Raw genomic sequence first — 21092 nt, 5'->3', positions numbered from 1 at the left:
CTGAGTACTGAAGGGCATGCTATATTCTGCACAAAGGATCTCTAGTTTCAGCAGTACTCCAGTAATGAATTCTGCAGCAAACTAGAGGCTGGATATTCTATGGCAGCACAAGATGCACAGAAAGGCCATTTAGGAAAGTAGATCTTTTTAAACAAGTGTATTATATTTAATGTATACTATAATTTTAAAACCCGAGTGATTGTTTTCCCATGTATTTTAGGCTTTTTCCTATTTCCATTCAGGATTCAATATTGGTGTGCCATAAAAATTGGGGACTGGGGAGTGAGAGAGTGGGGAAAGAGGAAGAAGGGGCTCTAATCACCTTCTGGTGGATGCGGGCCTCTGATCCCATCTTTCCGGCTGCCAGAAGGAGTGTGGAGAAACTAAAGGGAAGGGAACAAGCCAGTCAAGGCATGTTCAGAAGGGCTAGGTAGTGGGGGGAATGTTGACAGCTGATCATTTGCTTCCTGAAGGCTGAGTATCCTCGTGAGAAGTCTAGCTAGTTAACATGCTCCTTCTCATGGCTATAGAGCATGTTCACTGAACACAGCTAGAATTCCTTGTAAAGAAGGAGAGGCAGACAAACACAAACTGCCCAGAATCAGCAAAGTTGTCACAAAAAAAGGATTTCTGCGGTGAGGAGGAAGGTTTTGCACAAGCTATCCCAACTGGCAAATTTTGAGGCCACGCATGTAACTCTCACATCCCTGATGATATGGTACAAATAGATACAGAATGTGACAGTTTTCATAATTGTTCTTTACACCAATATAGCACTCTTCATCCAAAAGTCACCAAAATATTAAGTAATTTAGCTTCACAGTACTGCTATGGGGCATTTATGTATAATTATTCTCATTTCACAGATGGGAAAACAAGACACAGAGACATTACATCACCTGTTCAACATCAGACAATGAGTCAGCAGCAGTGCCAAGAACACAATCCATAAATTTTTACTCTGAGTCCATACTCGAATCACAAAAACTACACTCCCTTTAACAGAAGGAATTATTTTGCATGAATGAGGATCACATCTCCAGTGTACTTGTATCTTTTCTGCAGGCCTCCATCCACTAGAGGGCAAGACCCTAAAGTATTTTCTGAACACTAACAAAGCACTTGACCACAAGCCTGCAAGCAGAAGGAGCTGTTCCAGTAATGAGTATACTTGGCATACATACTACATTAGCAGGTACGTATACCAAAACATTGATTCAATATAAGAGGTACAAGACTCACACTTCAAATGACAAATTGGGCACCTATGTGAGGAATGTCTCGATTAGGACTTGAACCAAGAGAAGATTCTCAAAACCTAACAACCTGTATTCACAGAGTAGTGAACTGGTTTTTACAAAAACACAGAATCATCAAAAAGTAGAGCTGGAAGGGACCTTGAGAGGTCATCTAATCCAACCCTCTGCACTGAGGCAGGCTCAAGTATACCTAGACAATCCCTGAGAGGTATTTGTCTAACCTGTTCTTAAAAACCTCCAATAATGGGGATTCCACAGTGTCCTTTGGAAGATTATTTCAGTACTTAACTATCATTATAGTTGGAACATTTTTCCTAATATTACCCTAAATCTCCCTTGCTGCACATTAAGCCTATTAATTCCTGTTTTACCTTCAGTGGACATGGAGAACAATTGATCACAGTCCTCTTTATAACAGCCCTTAACATATTTGAAAACTATTATTTTGTTGCTCACCTCTGGATTCTCTCCAATTTATCCATACTTTTCCTAAAGAGTAACACCCCAGAATTGGACACAGTATTCCAGCAGAGGCCTTACCAGTACTTTGCAGAGCAGGACAATTACCTCTCTTGTGTTACATACGACACTCCTGTTAATACTCTCCAGAATTATATTAGCCTTTTCAGCAACGACATCACACTGTTGGCTCATATGGAATTTGTGATCCACTATAAACCCCAGAGCTTTTTTCACAATACTAGTCCCTAGTTAGTTAGTCCCCATTTTGTACTTTTTCTTCCTAAGTAAAGTACTTTGCACTTGTGTCTATTGAATTTCATCTTGTTGATTTCAGACCAAATTTCCAATTTGTCAAGGTCATTTTTTATGCCCTCCCAAAGTGCTAGCAACCCCTCTCAGCTGGGTGTCATTATAAATTTTATAAGCATGTTGATGCTGCTGATGCTAGTCACCTTGATTTCAAGGACGATGTTGACAATCACGGTTTGTACAAATGGGCATATACAGATCAATCTGGGGAGAACAACTTTTACTGCACTAGCCACAGAGACATTTGCCTAGCTGTGTTGATAGAGCTGCACATTGTTTCTGTGCCTGGCGCTGTGCCTCCAGCTGCTCAAAATGATTCTTCTCATGATTCCCGTATAGCGCAGGGCCATGCAATATGATCACTCACCAGCTGCTCAAAGGTCAGAAATGTTAGTTTTGAGCAGATTTTGATTCATAGTGCCTTTGAAGCATTTCATCTGTCCTCCACGCTTACGATTGCCGGAGCTTAATTCAGAATATAAGACTTGTTTTGATAAACGGGTCTCAGGCATACGAATTACATGGCCAGCCCATCTCAACTGGGTGCAGATCAAATGATTCTCGATGCTGACCGAACTTCCGTATTGTAAACCCAGTCCTGCCATTTGATGCCCAGCAACTGTTGTAGGGGTCGCAAATGGAAACTGTCAAGCTTTTAAATGTGCCATTCATAATAGGGTCCATGTTTTGCACCCATAGAGCTGTGAGAACAACAGCATTACAGATTTTGATTTTTGCCAGTAGACAGATTTTATGTTGCTTCCAGTTCAGTATAAGCATACTCCCCACTCCATTATCCATGTCATCAATGAAAATGCTGAAAAGTACCGGAACTAGAACAGATCCCTGCGGCTCCCCACTAGATACGACTTTCCAGTCTTACAGTGAACAACTGATAAGAGCTCTTTTGAGTACGATCTTTCAACATTTATGCACCCACCTTATAGTAATTTTGTCTAGACCATATTTCCTTAGTTTGCTTATGAAAATATCATGTGGGACTGTGTCAAAAGCTTTACGAAAATCAAGATATATCATATCAACTGCTTTCCCCATATCCACTAGGCCAGTGAACCTGTTCAAGGAAGAAATTAGGTTTCTTTGGCATAATTTGTTTGTGACACATGCATGTTGGCTATTACTTATTACCCTCTAGGAACTTGCAAATTGATTGATTGTTACGTGTTAAAACAAGGTTCAAATATGGCTGCTGCTGACTCATATTCTAACACAGTTTGGCCAGCTATTGTGGATGGGGAAAAACTGTGTTAGAGCCGTACTCAAAAACAGCTGTCAGCTTTGTCTAGGCTCAAAGCGGGTTTGGTCATGTCCATATTGGCTAGTTGTAATTCAGTACTGCCAATCCCCATTGTTCAAAAATTATGAGTCAGGCCCCAAAAACATGCTACTGGGTTAGAAATCATGAGGTTTTAATTTAAAAAATTGTTCATTTTATTTTTCTTCTGGTTTTTGAGCCTTTAGGTGGCACTCAAATCACTTTTTAAAGATTTTCCTGCCAACCATGAGGGCTAGAAACTTTCCTTTTTATCTTTTTTTTTAAATGAAAGCTAGGATTTACAGATAATAATATGACTCCAGGAGCTTTAAAGAAACCAAATAATTCAAAAGTTGGCAACACTGTGTTTGAATCCTCTATGAACATCATTTTCAAACACAGTTCTCATTTCAATGTCGACAGTACATAAAGCAATAGCTCTATCACTTCATTAGCTGTTGATAGTGCTAACTTTTACAGCCATTTGCCAGGCCTTCACCCAGAAGTGGGCAAAACCATTACAACTGTTGCAAATTTTAAACAACAGTTTTGTACATTAGGTCACCTCTGAAAGGTATGTTTGTTCTGAGGTAAGCACATTTAATTTCTACCACCATTTACTGAGAGGAGACACCATCATTAAATCTGAAACTTAAGTCTACAAAGTTCTCCCATGTCAAGGTTCCTCCCCCACTCTGAACTCCAGGGTACAGATGTGGGGACCTGCATGAAAACCTCCTAAGCTTACTTTTACCAGCTTAGGTTAAAATTTCCCCAAGGTACAAATTAATTTTATCCTTTGTCCTTGGAATATCCACTGCCACCACCAAACTCTAACTGGGTTATTGGGAAACATAGTTTGGACACGTCTTTCCCCCCAAAATCCTCCCAACCCTTGCACCCCACTTCCTGGGAAAGGTTTGGTAAAAATCCTCACCAATTTGCATAGGTGACCACAAACCCAAACCCTTGGATCTGAGAACAATGAAAAAGCATTCAGTTTTCTTACAAGAAGACTTTTAATAGAAGTAAAGAATTCACCTCTGTAAAATCAGGATGGTAGATACCTTACAGGGTAATTAGATTCAAAACATAGAGAATCCCTCTAGGCAAAACCTTAAGTTACAAAAAAGACATACAGACATAATTTACTTACTAAAGTTCTAAGACTCCATTCCTGGTCTATCCCCAGCAAAAGCAGCATACAGACAGACACAGACCCTTTGTTTCTCTCCCTCCTCCCAGCTTTTGAAAGTATCTTGTCTCCTCATTGGTCATTTTGGTCAGGTGCCAGCGAGGTTACCTTTAGCTTCTTAACCCTTTACAGGTGAGAGGATTTTTCCTCTGGCCAGGAGGGATTTTAAAGGGGTTTACCCTTCCCTTTATATTTATGACATCCCATAATTATGGTTTGTAATCTCAAGGCAGCCAACTGTAATGAATTTCAATAGTTGTATTATAATCCCCGCCTCTAAAAGAAGATACTTATAATTTCTTGAGTTTCTGGTCAATGAACCAAGTATTGCAGGCACTCCTAGAATTAAAAGAAAATATGACTCTTGGCTTTTACATGTCACGTTGATGCCATATTGGAAACACTGTACTGATCATACATGTATCAATATAGAGAGGAATTGTTGTCCAATATTATTACACTTGCACAGAGCAGAGCACTATGGATAAAGGTCTTCTGGTGTTTCCTATAATAAAATATATTCCTTGAGCTTAAAACATGGTTGTTTTGAAGCACAAGGGGACTGTATTTGGAGTTCCTGGCTAAGAAATTTGTCTTTAAAAGGTCTGTGATTAAAAAGTCAGCATTTTAAAAACCTACTGACATTTGATAACTTAAAAGTTTTAAAATTCTGTTGATGTGAATAACTATTTGAAAGGATTTTACTCATTTTCTGAATGTGAAACTAACCAACAGTAACCCCAGTCCATAAAATAATTAAAGGCTCACTTCTACTTACTATTTAAAAATAAATATAATATTAAAAACTGGTACAGTGATGAAATATAGTTCTTTAATGCAGTCTTCAAAATGCTACACACCCCCACATTGATGTGGCTGGCAACATAAGGGGACAGCCTCAGCAGCAAGGGAGGGAAACTCTTGCTAAGAGGCTCCAGGTACTTACTCCCCACCTCTTGGAGCCTCTGGCACCGATTGGCCAGCTGGGGACGTGGGGTACTGATTGTCAGCATTCCCCAGTTCCAGGGATATAACCTGGAGCACATGGACAACAGGTAGAGCTGCACTTCGGGGAGGCTAGCCCTGGCTCTGCCCCTTCTGCGGCCGAATCCCCGAGACTCCCTGTCATCCCCCCGCAGCCGAAGCCCTGAGACCCCCTGGCCCTCTTCTGTGGCTGAAGCCATGAGACCCTCTGTCCCCATTCCCCAAGGACAGAGGAACCCCAGGCCAGCCAGAGCCTGACCCCCTAGCCAGCCGAAGCCCTGACACCGCCCCCCCAACCTGCTCAGAGTAGCCCTGGGATGGCCAAATCCCCCATAGACATGCCTCCCCTCCGCAGACCCAAAGCCGCCTTGCGAAAATTAAAAAAAACGCTTCTCTTCCTCTCTCTTCCGGAAGAAGAACCTGACCTTTTGCTGTGCCCCATGCAGGTTCTGGGGTGACTGAGGAGGTGGTATGTGTTAGTCAGCATCCTGGGTTCATCAATAATCTCCCTGGAGTCTAGGGAGTTTATGAATGAACCCAGGAAGCTGAATAGCACATACTGCCTCCTCAGTCATCCCAGAACCTGCAAAAATTTCCCCCACCTAACCCACAACCGCCGTCCCGCGGCAGCAGCTGAGCTAGGGGAGACAGTGTCTCCCCGGCCTATTATACCCGCCGACCATGCTGGAGCAGCGGCCATGTAGAGATTCTTTTAGTTCTGTTCCAGGAGCCCCACCCTACCCATCCTGAGCTAGAAGTGGGAATTGAGCCTGACAGATGTTGCAGGTCTATCTGACCACCTGTTTGGGGTGAAGAAGAAATTTTACCTCCCATGTAGAAAATCAGTAGAGGACCAGGGAGTTTTGCACCTTCCTCACAGCTCCTTCAAGCCACAGCAGGTTAATATGAATATGCTTAGGACCTAACTGAGGTACTTGGCTTAGCTGTTAATCTGTCGCGATTTGTCACTCATTTCCAGGGCAGTTAAAAGGATAGAAGATGACCAGGGTTGATGGGCCTTGGGCTTATGGGATCGGATCAGATTTTGAAGTCCCCACCCTTCTGGACCCTTTGTCCCCCTTATGGGGGGTGAGGTGGTAGGACTCATAGCAAGCTGAGTCCTCAGGGGGTGGGCTGAAGAGAGCCTACCCTGAGTTCCAGTTTATATGGTATGAACCTTGTAATCCCTGCTCTGAAACCACTTACATGCCTGGCATAGGAAAGTATAGGTGATGGGCGAGTATTGCGCCTCCCTTGTGTTAAAGTTTAATAAAAGTTGTGCCCTGCAGCTTAAAATCCATCCACTGTCTGCCCTCATTTCACCGCCATATCCGGACAATGCTTTTTATCACCTTCCAGATAAGAAAACACTTAGACTTTAACGCCCAGGTTTCCAAACATGGGCACCCAAAATGTGTCAGCAAAACTCACAAATTCACTTCCTGCATTCTCAAATGGGCTTTTGTACATTACAAATGGGTAGCTGTGCATCCAAATACCCATTCGCATATACAGCGGCAGAATGTGAGTGCAATAAAATTGCAGTGCAATTTTGCAGGCATCACTTAGACACTGACTTTTGAAAATTTAGCTCTAAAAGCACATTTTTGCAGGCTTTTGTATTTGTTTTAATGGCTATGCAATTATCTGTACAAAGCAGTTTATGCACAAGCAAAGTAGTTGTTTTTCAAAACTTGTGTTGCTCTGACTCTGTATTCCGCATTAAGGATTATTTGCATACAGTACCAACATAAGCATGGATAATCTCCTTGGTTTAAATGGGAATTAACTAGCAACATTGGCATTGGAATTGTCCAATTGACTTTGTGTTGGAACTGGAGGTATTGCTTTAAAGCCAGATCCTGAAGGAATTTTAGGTTAGCTTTTAATTCCTGCACACTCTGTGTCAATCTCATCAATCCTAAGGACAGACAGGCCAATCAGAAGGGGAGTTAGATGGGAAACACAACTGCTTCTCCCTGCTTGACAGAGGGGGCAGGAGTCATGGTCCCTCTGTATCCCCATGCAGAGATTGTGAGGTATTGGAGCTTTCAGAGTTCATGGTTGTCCCTGTAATGTTATCTGTGTCTGTCTCCCCTCTACACCTTTCTTAATTCAGGGACACCCTGTACAGAACTTCCTTTCTGGGCCTTTGAATTTAGCATCAGGGAAAAAGTCTGACTGCTGCATGCTCACTCCATCAGGATTCCAGCTTTATGCTCTGGACACAGAATCAGCCTGAGTCAGGGAGCTTCAGTTGTCTCTCCATAGAGGAGAGGGGTCAAGATTTGTCCCTTAATATGTAATTTTATTATGACTTCTTACGTGTGTAGGTCATACCACATAACACACTGTATGCACTACCAGTATCATATAGATGTTATCGACTGCATCCATAGCAATCCAAAATATATCACCAAATCAAAAATGAAAGGGATAAAAAGGAACAAGAGAGCAACTAAGACAATACAAAAGAAGGTATTAAACATGCCAGATCTTAAAAGACTAACTCTGGCTATTACAAAATTGTGACACTCCACTGAGATAGTGACCTTGGCAACATAATAAAAAAGAACAAATATCACTTCTTACAAAAGGCCAGGGATTAACTGTGCATTTGTAGAGTTCCTTAGCAATTCAAATCTAAAATGGACAGATGTGTAAGCACAGGTTGCTATTGGCACATATGAAAATTTTGTGACATGCTGAAAAACTGGAAAGATATGTACAAGCCTCACTTATAATTAGGAAGAAGTGTAAATAGTCTTGGAGACTAACAAAAGCTGGTTGTACAGTACAGTGCTTCAGAGGTCATAGTTTAATTGTTGGCATTTCAACCATAGTATTTTCAATGAGCCACTCTTAGACATGCCATGCTGGCATCCCTCAGATAACTTGCCAAGGAAAAGGGACAAAACTTGAGAGGTATTTTAATGTCTTTTATGTACACCACTAATATCTGCTATAACGTCTACCTTCTCTACAGTCAGAAGGGGAAATAAGCAGCTCACTCGAACTCCTGCCAGCTTTTTTTTACAGAACAGCAGAAGGATTCACCCAGCACCCTCTTTCCAGAGACATCTCTCTGCTGCTAGTGCTAAGCCTGGTAACCTGAATCCTTTCATGAATTCAGATTCCCCACATGGCAACACACCATGTCGCAACTGCCCCACAAGTTCTAAATGGAGGAGGGGTTACACGTCCTTAAGCTGGCACAAAAGTTACATATGTAAAGATTTTGTTCTTGTATTATCCAGTAACAGGATAGGCTGTCAGTACCAGGGTATGTCTCAAGACACTAGCTTAAGCACGCTAGGGAGAGGAAGGTTGATATGGGGAAATGAACAAAACCAAGGAAATACTAGAGAGAAGTCCTGTCAGAAAAACTAGTTACAATATATCATCTGCATTTGCACAGAGTGAAATTAGGAGGCCCTGACTTGATACTGTTCAAGAAATATGAACATGTAATGGATGAAATGGAGTTTTGAATTAATTTTAAGATTCATTGCTTCCAGATATAAGGAGGCAAGCGATCCGATTTATATTTCTTAACTTTTTAGAAAAAATATTCAGTTTTCATTAAGTACAGTATAAAACATTTATAATTATAATGCAGTGATGTTATCTAGTCCAAAAACAGGACTGGAGTTATTTAACTAGAGAACCAAAAAACTGATTTATTAATATTGTCATGGATTAAAAATGCCAAGATTTGTTCACATGATTAGTGGTGTCATTTTATTTATTTATGAGTAGAGCTGGTTATGAATTCTCTGTTGAAATATTTTTCACTGAAAAATATGATTTCAGTAAAATCAACATTTTTAGCAGGAAAATGCTGATTTTGAGCAGAAAAATGCTGATTTTGGAAAAAAAATTCCATTGGAAAAATCTAAATAAAATATTTCATGTTGGTGTGACGTTCATCACCATCTCTCAGGCAACCACAATGTCTCACGGGATTTGTAGGCCGAGTTTTTCATACCCCCATTCTCCCTCATGGACTTGATATCCTGGAAGGATTACATTTTCCATGATGCACTGTGGCTCCTCTCTGGCTGAGCTGCCACGGTGCATCATGGGACTCCCATGATCATCAGGAAAATGCAGTGTGACTAGAGATCCCAGTCCACAGAGAATCGTGTTGGAAGAGTCATCTTAACTTCAACACCCATGAGACACTGCGGCAGCCCAGATGGATGTAGGCTACTGTTGAAATGTTTTGCCTGTCTGAATAAAAAATTTGCTGAACTTTTGTTCCATGAATAGTTTTGATATTGCAACTTGTCACCTTTCGGGAGAAACACAAATGTCAAAATAGCAGTATTTCCTCTGAGATAGAAAGTCTCCGTTTATGAGTGATCTGGACAATTATAGAGTATTTTTGAAAATGCATGTGATTCCTGAGAGCTTTATTAATTTTAGAATAAATGATTATTTATCTACAATGTCTTTCTGTAAATAATTTATAGATTATTCTCCATATATTATTCTCCTGTTCAGAAAGAATCAGAGAGCAGAAACAATTCTATGTAACTTAGGTGGCCAACCACAAGCAACAAACAGTAATGGAAGGGAGCCGCTAATAAACAACCTATAATACAGTCCGGACACATTATCACAGCTGTGAAATTCAGGTTCAGTAGTCGAAAACCCAGGCTTACAATGCAGTGTGGACGCTCAAGCACAGTCTTGGAGACACCAAGTCAACAGACCTGGGTCCCACAAGCCCAAGCGCGATGTGCAATGCAGACATATCTCAAATGGTGTTTCAGGATGGCTCAGAGTATACACTGTAAGGTATCACCATTTTTGTTTAGTTTTTTTCCCTGTTCTTTGCTGTGTATATGTTACTATCTGATAAAAACGTGCAAAATGTTTTAAATTTGTGCCCAGGAATTTAGCTGCACCCTAGCCATTAAAGATAGTAGGAGACACTTAGCTATGTGTCCATTCCATGTCACATTGTGGGAATTAAGGAAGCAGTGTCCAATGTATTCATAACAGCAACTCACCCTCTGCATCTTCTGGCCTTGTAAGGTCAATGACTCCTGGGCCCAGTTTTCCATCTTCACTGGGTTTCCCTGTTAACTGTGGGCCTAAATTCTCAAAGCGTGTTCTTTCCTGGAAAAGACAAGAGATACTATTAATGCTCCCTATAGCCTATTCCTACTTGCATGTCTGTGTGTATGTTTATGTACAGACATATGCCTTTTATTTTATTTTCCTGAGTGAATTAAATGAGCAGGTTTTCATTAAAAGTGTAGTTTCGAACATAAAGTTGAGGGCTTCATTTTCATAGGTTCGGAGCACCCAGAGCTCTCATCAATGTCAGTTGGAATGATGAGTGTTCAGCACTTCTGAAAATCAGGCCCTAAGGTTTAAATGTGAAAATGTACATAGAAGCTTCCAAACTAAGCTGAACTGCACCTTTATAATGTATAAATGATGGTACATTCAACCGCAGAAAACTTTTGGCAGGAAGCAGTGCTGATCTATGCTGTACACTTTGTCTTTCCACTAAACTTTGTGACTTAAACTGGAAAAAAAACAATCGACATTTGAGAGACACTAAAATTTAGAACTTGAAAGAAAAGTTCCTATTAAAACATGCTGCTAATTTAATGGAAAAAGCACTTTTTTTCCACTAAGAGATCCAAGTTTGCATTCGTACCCCTGAGAAAACACAAGTCTGAATTTTATGCAAGAGGCTTTCAAAGACAAGTATTCAAAGAAGGAATAGTAGATGACAGAATTGATACTATTATTTTGTCTAGGAATTTCAACTGAACCTCAATGGGAATTGAAAAAGAGAGAGGATGGTGCTTGCTCCTAGAAAAACACAAAGCCTTTGAGAGCTGGAGACCTGCACAGGAAAGCTGGACCTGGCACTGTAAAATGAAAACTAAGGGAGGTATTTATGTGTTAAACCAATCTTCAATCAAAGAACTACAGGGCAAAAGCACTACAATTGACAGTACAATATTCCTTCAGAATGTGAGTCTCTGTAGTACTCTGTATCAGTAGCTAAGTGTTCAATGGTTATCATTAATTTAGCGTTCTCATTTGAAGGAACATAACGTGTTTTCCCTCTTGCCTTGTTGTTACTTCTTCAGACTAAACTTGGTATTATGTTGTACCTGTGAATGAATGAAACCTTGTTGTTCATTACTATGAAACAATATTAAATGTCATGTCAGCTTGAATTTACAGACGTGAAATACCAGCTTTCAGCTCCACGAACAGTTTCTGCATGTTATACTTAATGCATTATGCAGAAGTAGAGTGATGATTGCTGTTCAGTCTATTGTTCAATGACCTAGTTCTGTACTGAGCATTTTAGACATAAGAAGAAAACATCATGAGTTTTCTCTCCTGCACAATGTTTAGAAACTTAGAAATGTTCTTAAAGACCAAACATACAATTACTTGATGGCTGTTGTGCCTCATTTGTTCAATCTCAGTTCATTTGTGCTGTCTAATCTGATTATTTTTGAATATCATTATATTTCTACAATTAATTCCCATTAGCCAAATTGTTCACGAAGCCTTTTGATTCTTCAGATCATGGAATATGTTTAAATCTACATGGGAAGAAAAAACAGCACAAAACCGATTCACTGGGTTTACTACCACAACATGCAGCTGAGGAGTTTCAGGTACTAAGTGTATTTTTAAAAGTTTCTTAAAATCTGCCATCCATCTAACAGGTTAGCTTTGCATTTTCATAATGGAGTAACATTCTCCATGTATTGAGTTGTTTTTGTAGTGTAGCTTTCCTATATAATGTATCTGTTGATGAGGGAACTTAAGCAAAGAAGCTTAAATGAAAAGTAAGAGTTCTAGACACAGAGAAGCAATGTGACTTAGAGACAGGCAAACTAACACTACAAGACCAACCATTATACCCAAAGATGTTCTATAATCTAACAATAATCCTGTACCATCAGAATGGAATCTGCTTTGCTGGCAGATAGGAATGATTTTTTTTTCCAAGTGTTCCTTGTTCCATTGTTGAGGGGTTAGTTTAGATTTTCACAATTTGCACTCAAAATAAAAGCAAAAGTCAGTACTAAGAAAAACAGCTTTTAGCACACACCATTTCTCTTTCCAAATATTTGCATTAAAGCCTTTTCTAAAGGAGTGTTAACGTGGCATCTGCAGTATTCTTGGAAGAACAACCGTTAAGTATGGTTTAGAAGAAGGAGAAATATCTTTCTACTATTAAAATCAACAGAACCTGCTGTATATCCATATGTACATTTGAAGTATCTTTCTCGTCATTCATTCCCTTTGATTTTTTACCAGAAAATATTCTCTGTTAAAAAAAGGGGGGAAAAAAGTTTCTGAAAGAATATCAATATTTTGACATAGAAGGAGAAAAGGGGAAATTACACGATAAGGGCAGAAATAGTAAGATGAGAAAGCTTACACAATAATAATACCTTTTCTTCTAAAAGAACTGAAGTCCACTTATGACTCAGTAATAACCTCTGGTTTTCAATTCATAGGAAAATAGACCACAGCTATTATTTCTCAATATATACATTGGAAAGCCTTTTTAGTCTCTGATTTTTTTCAATGAAAAATATTCTTCACAGTGATGCTTATGATATCAATATTTGGATGAGGAATTAGTACAATTTATATGAAATGCTTTCATGAACTTAATATTCAAAGGGACACTCACCTGTTTGAGTCCCAACCTTTTCCTTTCTTTTGGGCTTATCCTAGTAGGCTTCACATCAACCAGCTAACACATGGTGAAACCACTACTTACCTTGTTTACACTATGATTTTAAAAGGGGTTAGTTAGTTATACATTTTTAAAAAACACCCTTTTTCCTAGTGCAAACAAGTCCTAAAGGAAAATTAATTCTACATAGCCTATATCCACATAAACAGCTACATGTACATATTGTAAAATATTTTTAAAGTGTGTGGGTGTATATATATATAAGCACATACGCATTAACAAATAAATACACACACCCATTACATCCACACACATATGTATGTGCAGCCGGAAATATATATGCCCATGCAAGCTATGTTTACATATATTTTTGCTTCTTAGACACACAGAGCTAATTTGTTTGTATGTTTTTAGTTAAAGTGTATCTTCATGGGATAGGGTGTGGTTTTTACCTCCTTTTCAAAAGGTAATTTTGGAAGTCTAAACAGGTGGACAATGTCCTTTAATACTGTCTGCGTGTCATCTGCTGTAAATTCATACAAAGCTGTTCACTTTAAATTGTGTAATTTCAAGAAAGTGCTTAGGATATGATCCTGTAAATCTTTACTCATGGGAGTAGGCCCACAGAAGTCAATGGGACTAAAAATTTGCAGGGTCAGGGACTTTTGCTGAAACTGTAAGCTCTCTCAAGCACAGTTTGGGCCCTCTGTGTTTTTGTGTATTTTAAAAATACAGTAAAAATTAATCACTACTTTAAAATTAGAAGAAGGAAAAATTCTTCTTGCAACAGCCAAATCTTCATTTTCATTCAGTGACATGATTAGGCACTTATTTATGCATTGTCAGTCACAAACATGCAAAAAACATAACAGTTATTAAAAAAAATTAAAGTCTGTTCCACTGTGTTGTAGAGCTGTTGGTTCTCTAAGTGCTTTGAAATTATGATGTATGAGGTAGATGTTGCATATTAAATAAAGATATTTAAATGATAAAGCCCCTTTAGTGAGAGTTGATGAATGTTAAACGTTATGAGCCACAAGACTGTGGCATCCATCATATTCACATGTTATCACAGTCAATGATGGAACAGCCCCAGCAATGACAGATAGACTGCTAGATTATTATCCCTTATTTCCAGAGTCACCGAGCAAGCCAGCCAACCTCTTACGCATTATTTTAAACTTTGCATTAAATTAGCAACTTTTCCCTCATTTCTGTGGCAGGGATTATCAATTCTTCCTGCGTGTGTGGAAGGTAAAGGGATGGTTTAGTCAACCGAGAAGTGGCGGAAGCAATGCCCTTCCTACAAAAAAGCTGCAAACTTCAAATGACTAGAAACAAATATAAAATTGTGATCTTATGGAAGAACAGCAATGAAACAGTAAGCACACAATAATGGCTTTTCTCTGCACTTAGATAAAAGCTGAATTTTTGATGTGCACAGTATATTTTCATAAAATTTTATATACTTTGTTTTATACACTTATTGGCTATTCCATAATAATGTGTGTGCTAACAGTAAAATTGCTCTTAAATTTATGTGTGTTATTTATACGTTCCCACGTAACAATGCTTTTTGTTGTAAAAAATATTCTGTTTATTAATGTAACTTTACAACCACTGCATCCAAGATCCGTGGTAAATTAATGACATTTTTATTATTTTATAGTGTCATTAAATTTTTACTGATCATTCCATCAAACAGAAGCAATAAAGGCCGTAATGTAAACTGGGACACTTAGATCAGGGGAACAGGAAGGCATTCCATATAGTCTGAAGTAAACGACTTGCTATAAATGATATTTATACCATCTTTAAGCTTGTGAGAATACTTGGACAAGTTTGGCAAAACTGTTTCAGTAGTGCAGTAGATTGTGTACTTAAATAACAGTTTACTTGCCAGTGAGACAAGTTTTTTCAAACCAGATGCGAGATGACTGATTGCATCCATCTCTTGAAAAACAATATACGAAATGTAATAATACACTGGGTACCCCTCCCTTCTGGATTACCAAGACTGATCAGACTATACCCATGCCTCAAATTATTTCAACATGCTAGCTTTTTCCACATCTGAAATGTGTATTCAGACTAAACTGGAAAATGGCATACCAGCTGATCCTTGTGTGAAAGGGTTTGTTCTATTTTTTTTTTCAAACAAATACATTTTATTTAAGTAGACATGGCTGGACAATGATGTAATACTCTTTGTTTCAATAGTTTAACTTGGCAGCAGTTACCAAGGTTTATTTAAAGAGCCAATTTCTAGAGTCTGAATTAATATGGGTCATTCACAGAAGCCACAGAGTTTATGCCTAAGGGGCTATTACATATCTGAGGACAGTATTTTAGTTTCAATTTTAATTCGCTATCAATAATTATCACATCTTTACACACAAAATACATTACAATTAGGTTATTCCACACGGAAAGTCTCAACTAATTCTTTAGTGGCTTATTTCTTATTTATGGTCTACGCTGTTTACATGCAGTGGAATGTAAAAAAAACAGCTAAAAACACCTGCATTCAAAACATCAAAGGGAAAATTTTCAGCAAAACTTTTAGGGATTCATTCACACTATCCCTATTAATGCTAACAGGAATTGTGAGAATAACTCCTCCAGACACCTTAGCAAAATCTTATAATTTCCTAAGAATGTGACTTATACTTATTTGTGACAACAACAAAGCACTTCAGAGCTCAGACTGACACTTTGTCCTTCCAACCCGCCATTCATTGTGACTATGAATCAGGAAACATTGTTCTGGGAGAACTCACAAGTCCTCCTTTCATCATGAAAAGGTCAAGGTATAAATTCTCCCAAGTTCCTCCTACTTTTTTACAGCTAGGACTGGAAAGTGAAATCACCCTCGGCTTAGAATCTTTTGCAATAGCTTGGCACAGCAGGAATCATTACAAATGGACTTTCAGCCTTATCTCTAAATTTTGTACATTTTTTTGGGGTGGGAACTATTGTAATAGTTCCTACCATATCAATTTTGTAGTCAGAAAAATAAAAATCCCTGAAAGACGTAGTACAGTAGATGTAGAACTCAGAGAAAACTTGGTGGCATTAGTTCACAGGGATCCATATGAACCTTTTTCCAGTTTTAATTCATGTGGTTTTGCTTTGATTTCCAGTTGTGAGCAAACTCCAAGCAAGACTTAACCAAACCCATCAATTTTGGCCAAGTTATAGGTGGAAACACTGAAAAATCATAGAATTTCTCACGGTTTCTCAATAGGAACCATAAATCTGTCCCAGGTTCACAAACTTTCGGCAATGTTTGTCCCAAGTTTGAGATTTTCTCATGAATATTTTGCATGGCTAAAATTACAAGGTATCATATCATTCTGTGGCAAGAGACATTTAAATATTTAGCGTGTGTGTCTGTGTGTGCACATGCGTGAGAGAAAGTCTGAGAAAAAATTACAGTGAAAATGTAATAATAGTTATTTTTCAGCATTTTAATAACTGGGCCATTTTGCTAAAAGTTTCGGTATACTTGATGTACAGGTTGGATGAATGAACTCTAAATGTCTGTGACTTTAAGTTGATCTGACAAGATAAAATACCAAATCCCAGTAACTTTAACAATATGAAGGTAATGCTCCCAGTGGTCAGACTAAAAGGGCAATATAGTATATCCTCACTTGAAACCTTACTTTAGTTTTCTCCTTCAAGATTTCCAGGATGTCCATAAGGCACTCAGCTACTATGATAATGAAGGTGGTATAAGAACCTATACAGAATAGAAAAGAATCCCTGCCTCAGCCTACAGGTGCCTATTACAATATAGGATATGTCTACATGGAGATAAACAACCCACAGCTGGCCCAGGTCAGCTGACTCAGGCTGGAGCCCGAGCTCTGGAACAGTGCAAGGGTGCAGCCTGAACCGAAACATCTACACAGCAATTTTTAGCCCTGCAGCCCAAACCCACCAAGCCTAAGTCAGCTGACCTGAGCCAGCCATGGCTGGGCTGCGAGGCTTTTATCTCCGTGTAGACATTCCCATAGTGCCCTGATGTACCATGCTGAACTGCACTGGAAGCATGTACCGACTCAGAGGGAAAGGAGGGCATTAAGTCCCCTTTTTAAAATATATTGTTTTGTTTTAAAATACTGTTGAAAAAACAAGCAATGCATTTGAAAAAGGATTTATACTAATCCTGCTTAACCGGCTCCATGCTTCAGCTAGCTTCCACTATTCTGAATGTGACAACATGACACATACAGGGGTGTCACAGGACAGTAGGAATCTAGTGTTATTAACGTTCATGATTTTATTGCAAGTCTCATGATATCTGGGTCTCTTAAAGCCCCAGCTCCTGGAGTCAGGTGAACATATGCAAATATCACGTTTTTATCGAATGAAAGCTAAGATTCTAGCCTTTGTGGCTGTGGAAAAAAACTTGGAAACATGAACATGATAGGTTCAAAAACAAGACGACAAATATCAACAACTCACTGTCCTATTTTTTTTTTTTAAAATTGATTTTTTTTTAAGCAAATTGCATGATTTTAGAGGGTCTGACTCATGATTTTAAAGTGCCCTGTGAAAGAGAATACTAGGAAGCTTCCATCACTGTTGGAGTGTATGTCATGACATCTGAATGAAGAAATATGGAACGAGTGTTAAGGTGAAGTCCCTGTATATGTGGTTATTAGTGGCACTCAACACATATTTTTGCATTACTGGATTTTATTGCTTTTCAGGTCACCTTTAAAAGTAACACAGAATATATTTAATTCTTTTAAAAAGTCAGATAGCCAAATATTTCCATCTAGACAGGATTTTATGAGTTAATCCTCCCCACCCCCACCCCCGCCACTATTAAACACTGATAGACAGATCCTTAACTACTGCAACACTTGCAGACACTCCTAAAATATGGATCTACCTCAGTTAGATTACTTTCAACAGGATTACTGCACTTACTGAACCCCCTTAACCAAATGCTTTATATCTTTGTTCATATGGTTTTAATAAGGTTTTAACCAATTGCAAGGTTATTTATAAGTTTGCAACTCCCCAGTAGTTAGAGTTATGAAGCGTTCAGACTTAAGCATATCCAGTTGTGTGGTAACCCAACTACTGCTTTTATGCGGTTTCCAACTTTTTATTCATGCACAAAGGCATGATGCATGGCAGTATCTGAAAACTTTCTGATTAACTCTTTGTTTCAGCAACACATTCACACAGCATTGTACTGTAAAATTATGCAGTTCAACTGAAACGTGAGAGAATTTTTATTAAAAACAATGAACTGTTGAATTCTGCCTAGATTAATGAAAATTGATTACTCCCAGAGAACAAAGGAATATTCAATTAAATTAACAGCTGATAAATATAAAACAAACAAAAAGAATTACCACTTCACACACCATATAATAAAGCAGTAGAATTCATTGGAGGTCAGAAGGAGCCCAAAGCCTGACCTGTCACTTGTTTTTAAAAGGGCTGAATAATTTTATGACCATTAATGACATTTGTAATAACACACGGTAAAATACAAATTATTGAATCTCCCATTCCAGGGTGCAAATTATTCACTTGCAGGGGTCAAGCAGACATTCCCTCCTTCTCCTTGCTGCTCCCCCCTCACAACCCAGCATCAGTGGATCATTGGCCCAGTGCATTATGGGAGGGAGACTAATTTGCTTCTGTAGTATGAAGTATTGGCCACTGCTAGAGGCACAATACTGGATTTAATGGACCAATAATAAATTATGTAGGCCAGCCCTATGTAACTTGTAAGAGTGAAGAATATGAATGCATCAATTTAGAACACACATTTTCTTTTAGTCCTACACATACTTGTGCTATCATATTATTTTTAAAAAAATATGATACCGAGCACATGTTCTACAGGAAATAATTGGATTGTTCTACTTCTTTTTTACTTTATTTCCTATGCTACTGGGCATGAATCTGTGTCTGAGGGCTACTCAGTTGCTACAGGTCTAACGTAGCCATGTAGCAAGTCCTACATGGCCCACCAGCAGAGTACAAACCTAGGACCTTCAGCATGGCAGCACAAACCTTTACCACTTCAGCTACTGGAGTAACTCCATTAACTCACAGCAGCAGAAAGCCCATTTTCCTCCAGTGAACTAGAGTTCCAGGGGTGGCACAAGGGAGGCTGCAGGGGCTATAGCCATCCCACAATTTGCCTTACACCACTCCTCCCCCGCATAGCAGCTGCTTCTCTCCAGCCACCCAGCTCTGAAGGCAGAGTGGAGAGCGTGGCAGCTACTGGCTGGGTGCCCAGCTCCAGCAGCAGTGGAGAAGTAAGCCCAGGCAGGGGTTGGGGCACACCACCTGCCGGGGCACACCACCCGCTCAGACTGACCCGCTGTGGCACAGGCTCCTGGGTCCCACCTTTCACAGTTGCTGCTCTCCCAGGGATCTGCTGGCCCCGGAGATCAGCCAGTGCCTTGTGCTGCCTGGCTCCGGCTTCCAGCTCTGACTTGACCATGGGGTGGGGCCTTAGAGGGGGGCAGGGCCCTGTGATGAGGGAGGCGCAGCCCCCTCACTGGGAAGAGGTTGGCACCACTCCATAAAGTTCACAGAATAAGCGTTGCTGAATTGGGGCAATAATACTATTACTCTGCACATATGTCGATGACTGAATTTCACTGAAAATTTGGTCCTTCTTAGAGTCAGAGTTAGACAGAACTCAGGAGACTTTGATTTCCATTACTATGCTCAAACAACTGGACTCCACTTCTCTCTCAAACAAAGCACTGGGTGCGTATTCAAGGCTGAATATTTAAAGAGGACTACAAGATAACACATCTTTAGCAAGTAGCCACATTAATATAACAAAGAGTAAAACTATTCCAGTTTCTGCTAAGAAAAACAGCTTTGCTGGGAGAGAAAAAAGGAGTCATCGACTTCAGTTTTGCTGTGGCACACTGCAGACCGCAACTGCACAAAGCAAAATTAGCTGCCTTCCACAGGAGTTTGGAAACGGACAGATTTACATAAATTTAGATTGTACATACATGCCAGTAGCCACACATCTTAAGTACCAGTATGATGTAGTCTTATAAACTGTACATATACAAAATATATGTACAATTTAACATTTTATACCAGCATTGAGACATTCAGATTTGATTTTCTTACAGTTACTTTAATTCTACTATTGTGAGTGTCTGTGTTATGATAGGGTCTTTCATTATGTAATACAACATCAGAGGGAAAGCTACAATAAAAACAACCTCCAGGATGCAATAACCACTGGCCAATGTATGATAAATACACTTTTCCTACATTAGGAATTCCTCCTTTGACAATAATTGTAAGGGTTGAAAAACAGGACTAGGCAAATTGATTTTGAAAACAAAAAAATAGTCTAAACCATAGCAAAAAGTTCAAAGCTGAACCTGAACTTTAAAATATATAGCATTGCAAATGCTCGCACAATTCTGCGTGTTTATTATAAAACAAACCAAAGGGAATAAAATTATTGCTAAATTAAAAGTCTCTGAGTATATTTGCATTAAAGTAAACAATGATGTAGCATGGTTGCAAAAAGGAACTCAGGTCTATTTAATGACAGGTTTCAGAGTAACAGCCATGTTAGTCTGTATTCGCAAAAAGAAAAGGAGTACTTGTGGCAACTTAGAGACTAACCAATTTATTTGAGCATGAGCTTTCGTGAGCTACAGCTCACTTCATCGATGCATCCGATGAAGTGAGCTGTAGCTCATGAAAGCCCATGCTCAAATAAATTGGTTAGTCTCTAAGGTGCCACAAGTACTCCTGGTCTATTTAATGTTCTCTCAGACAGAACTGAACCTGAACTTTTAAAATACAGACATATTTCATTTGAAATTGTCTGCTATGTACAGTTTTTCTGGGTTTGTAATTTTTATTATCTATTTTTTCAAGTAT

General features: G+C 39.1%; 1 protein-coding gene across 32 annotated transcripts in view; it reads right to left on the bottom strand.

Moving 5' to 3' along the window:
• SOX6 (SRY-box transcription factor 6) overlaps positions 1-21092 on the bottom strand; it is a 445713-nt gene that overhangs the window by 29322 nt on the left and 395299 nt on the right. For all 32 annotated transcript variants that reach the window (XM_073347430.1, XM_073347431.1, XM_073347425.1 and 29 more), the window contains one exon: positions 10504-10612. In XM_073347430.1, the coding sequence (XP_073203531.1) occupies positions 10504-10612 (109 nt within the window). The remainder of the gene's footprint in view (positions 1-10503; positions 10613-21092) is intronic.

This window comes from Lepidochelys kempii, chromosome 6 (assembly GCF_965140265.1).
Source record: "Lepidochelys kempii isolate rLepKem1 chromosome 6, rLepKem1.hap2, whole genome shotgun sequence".
NCBI lineage: Eukaryota > Metazoa > Chordata > Testudines > Cheloniidae > Lepidochelys > Lepidochelys kempii.
This window is presented reverse-complemented; position numbering and strand designations above follow the sequence as displayed.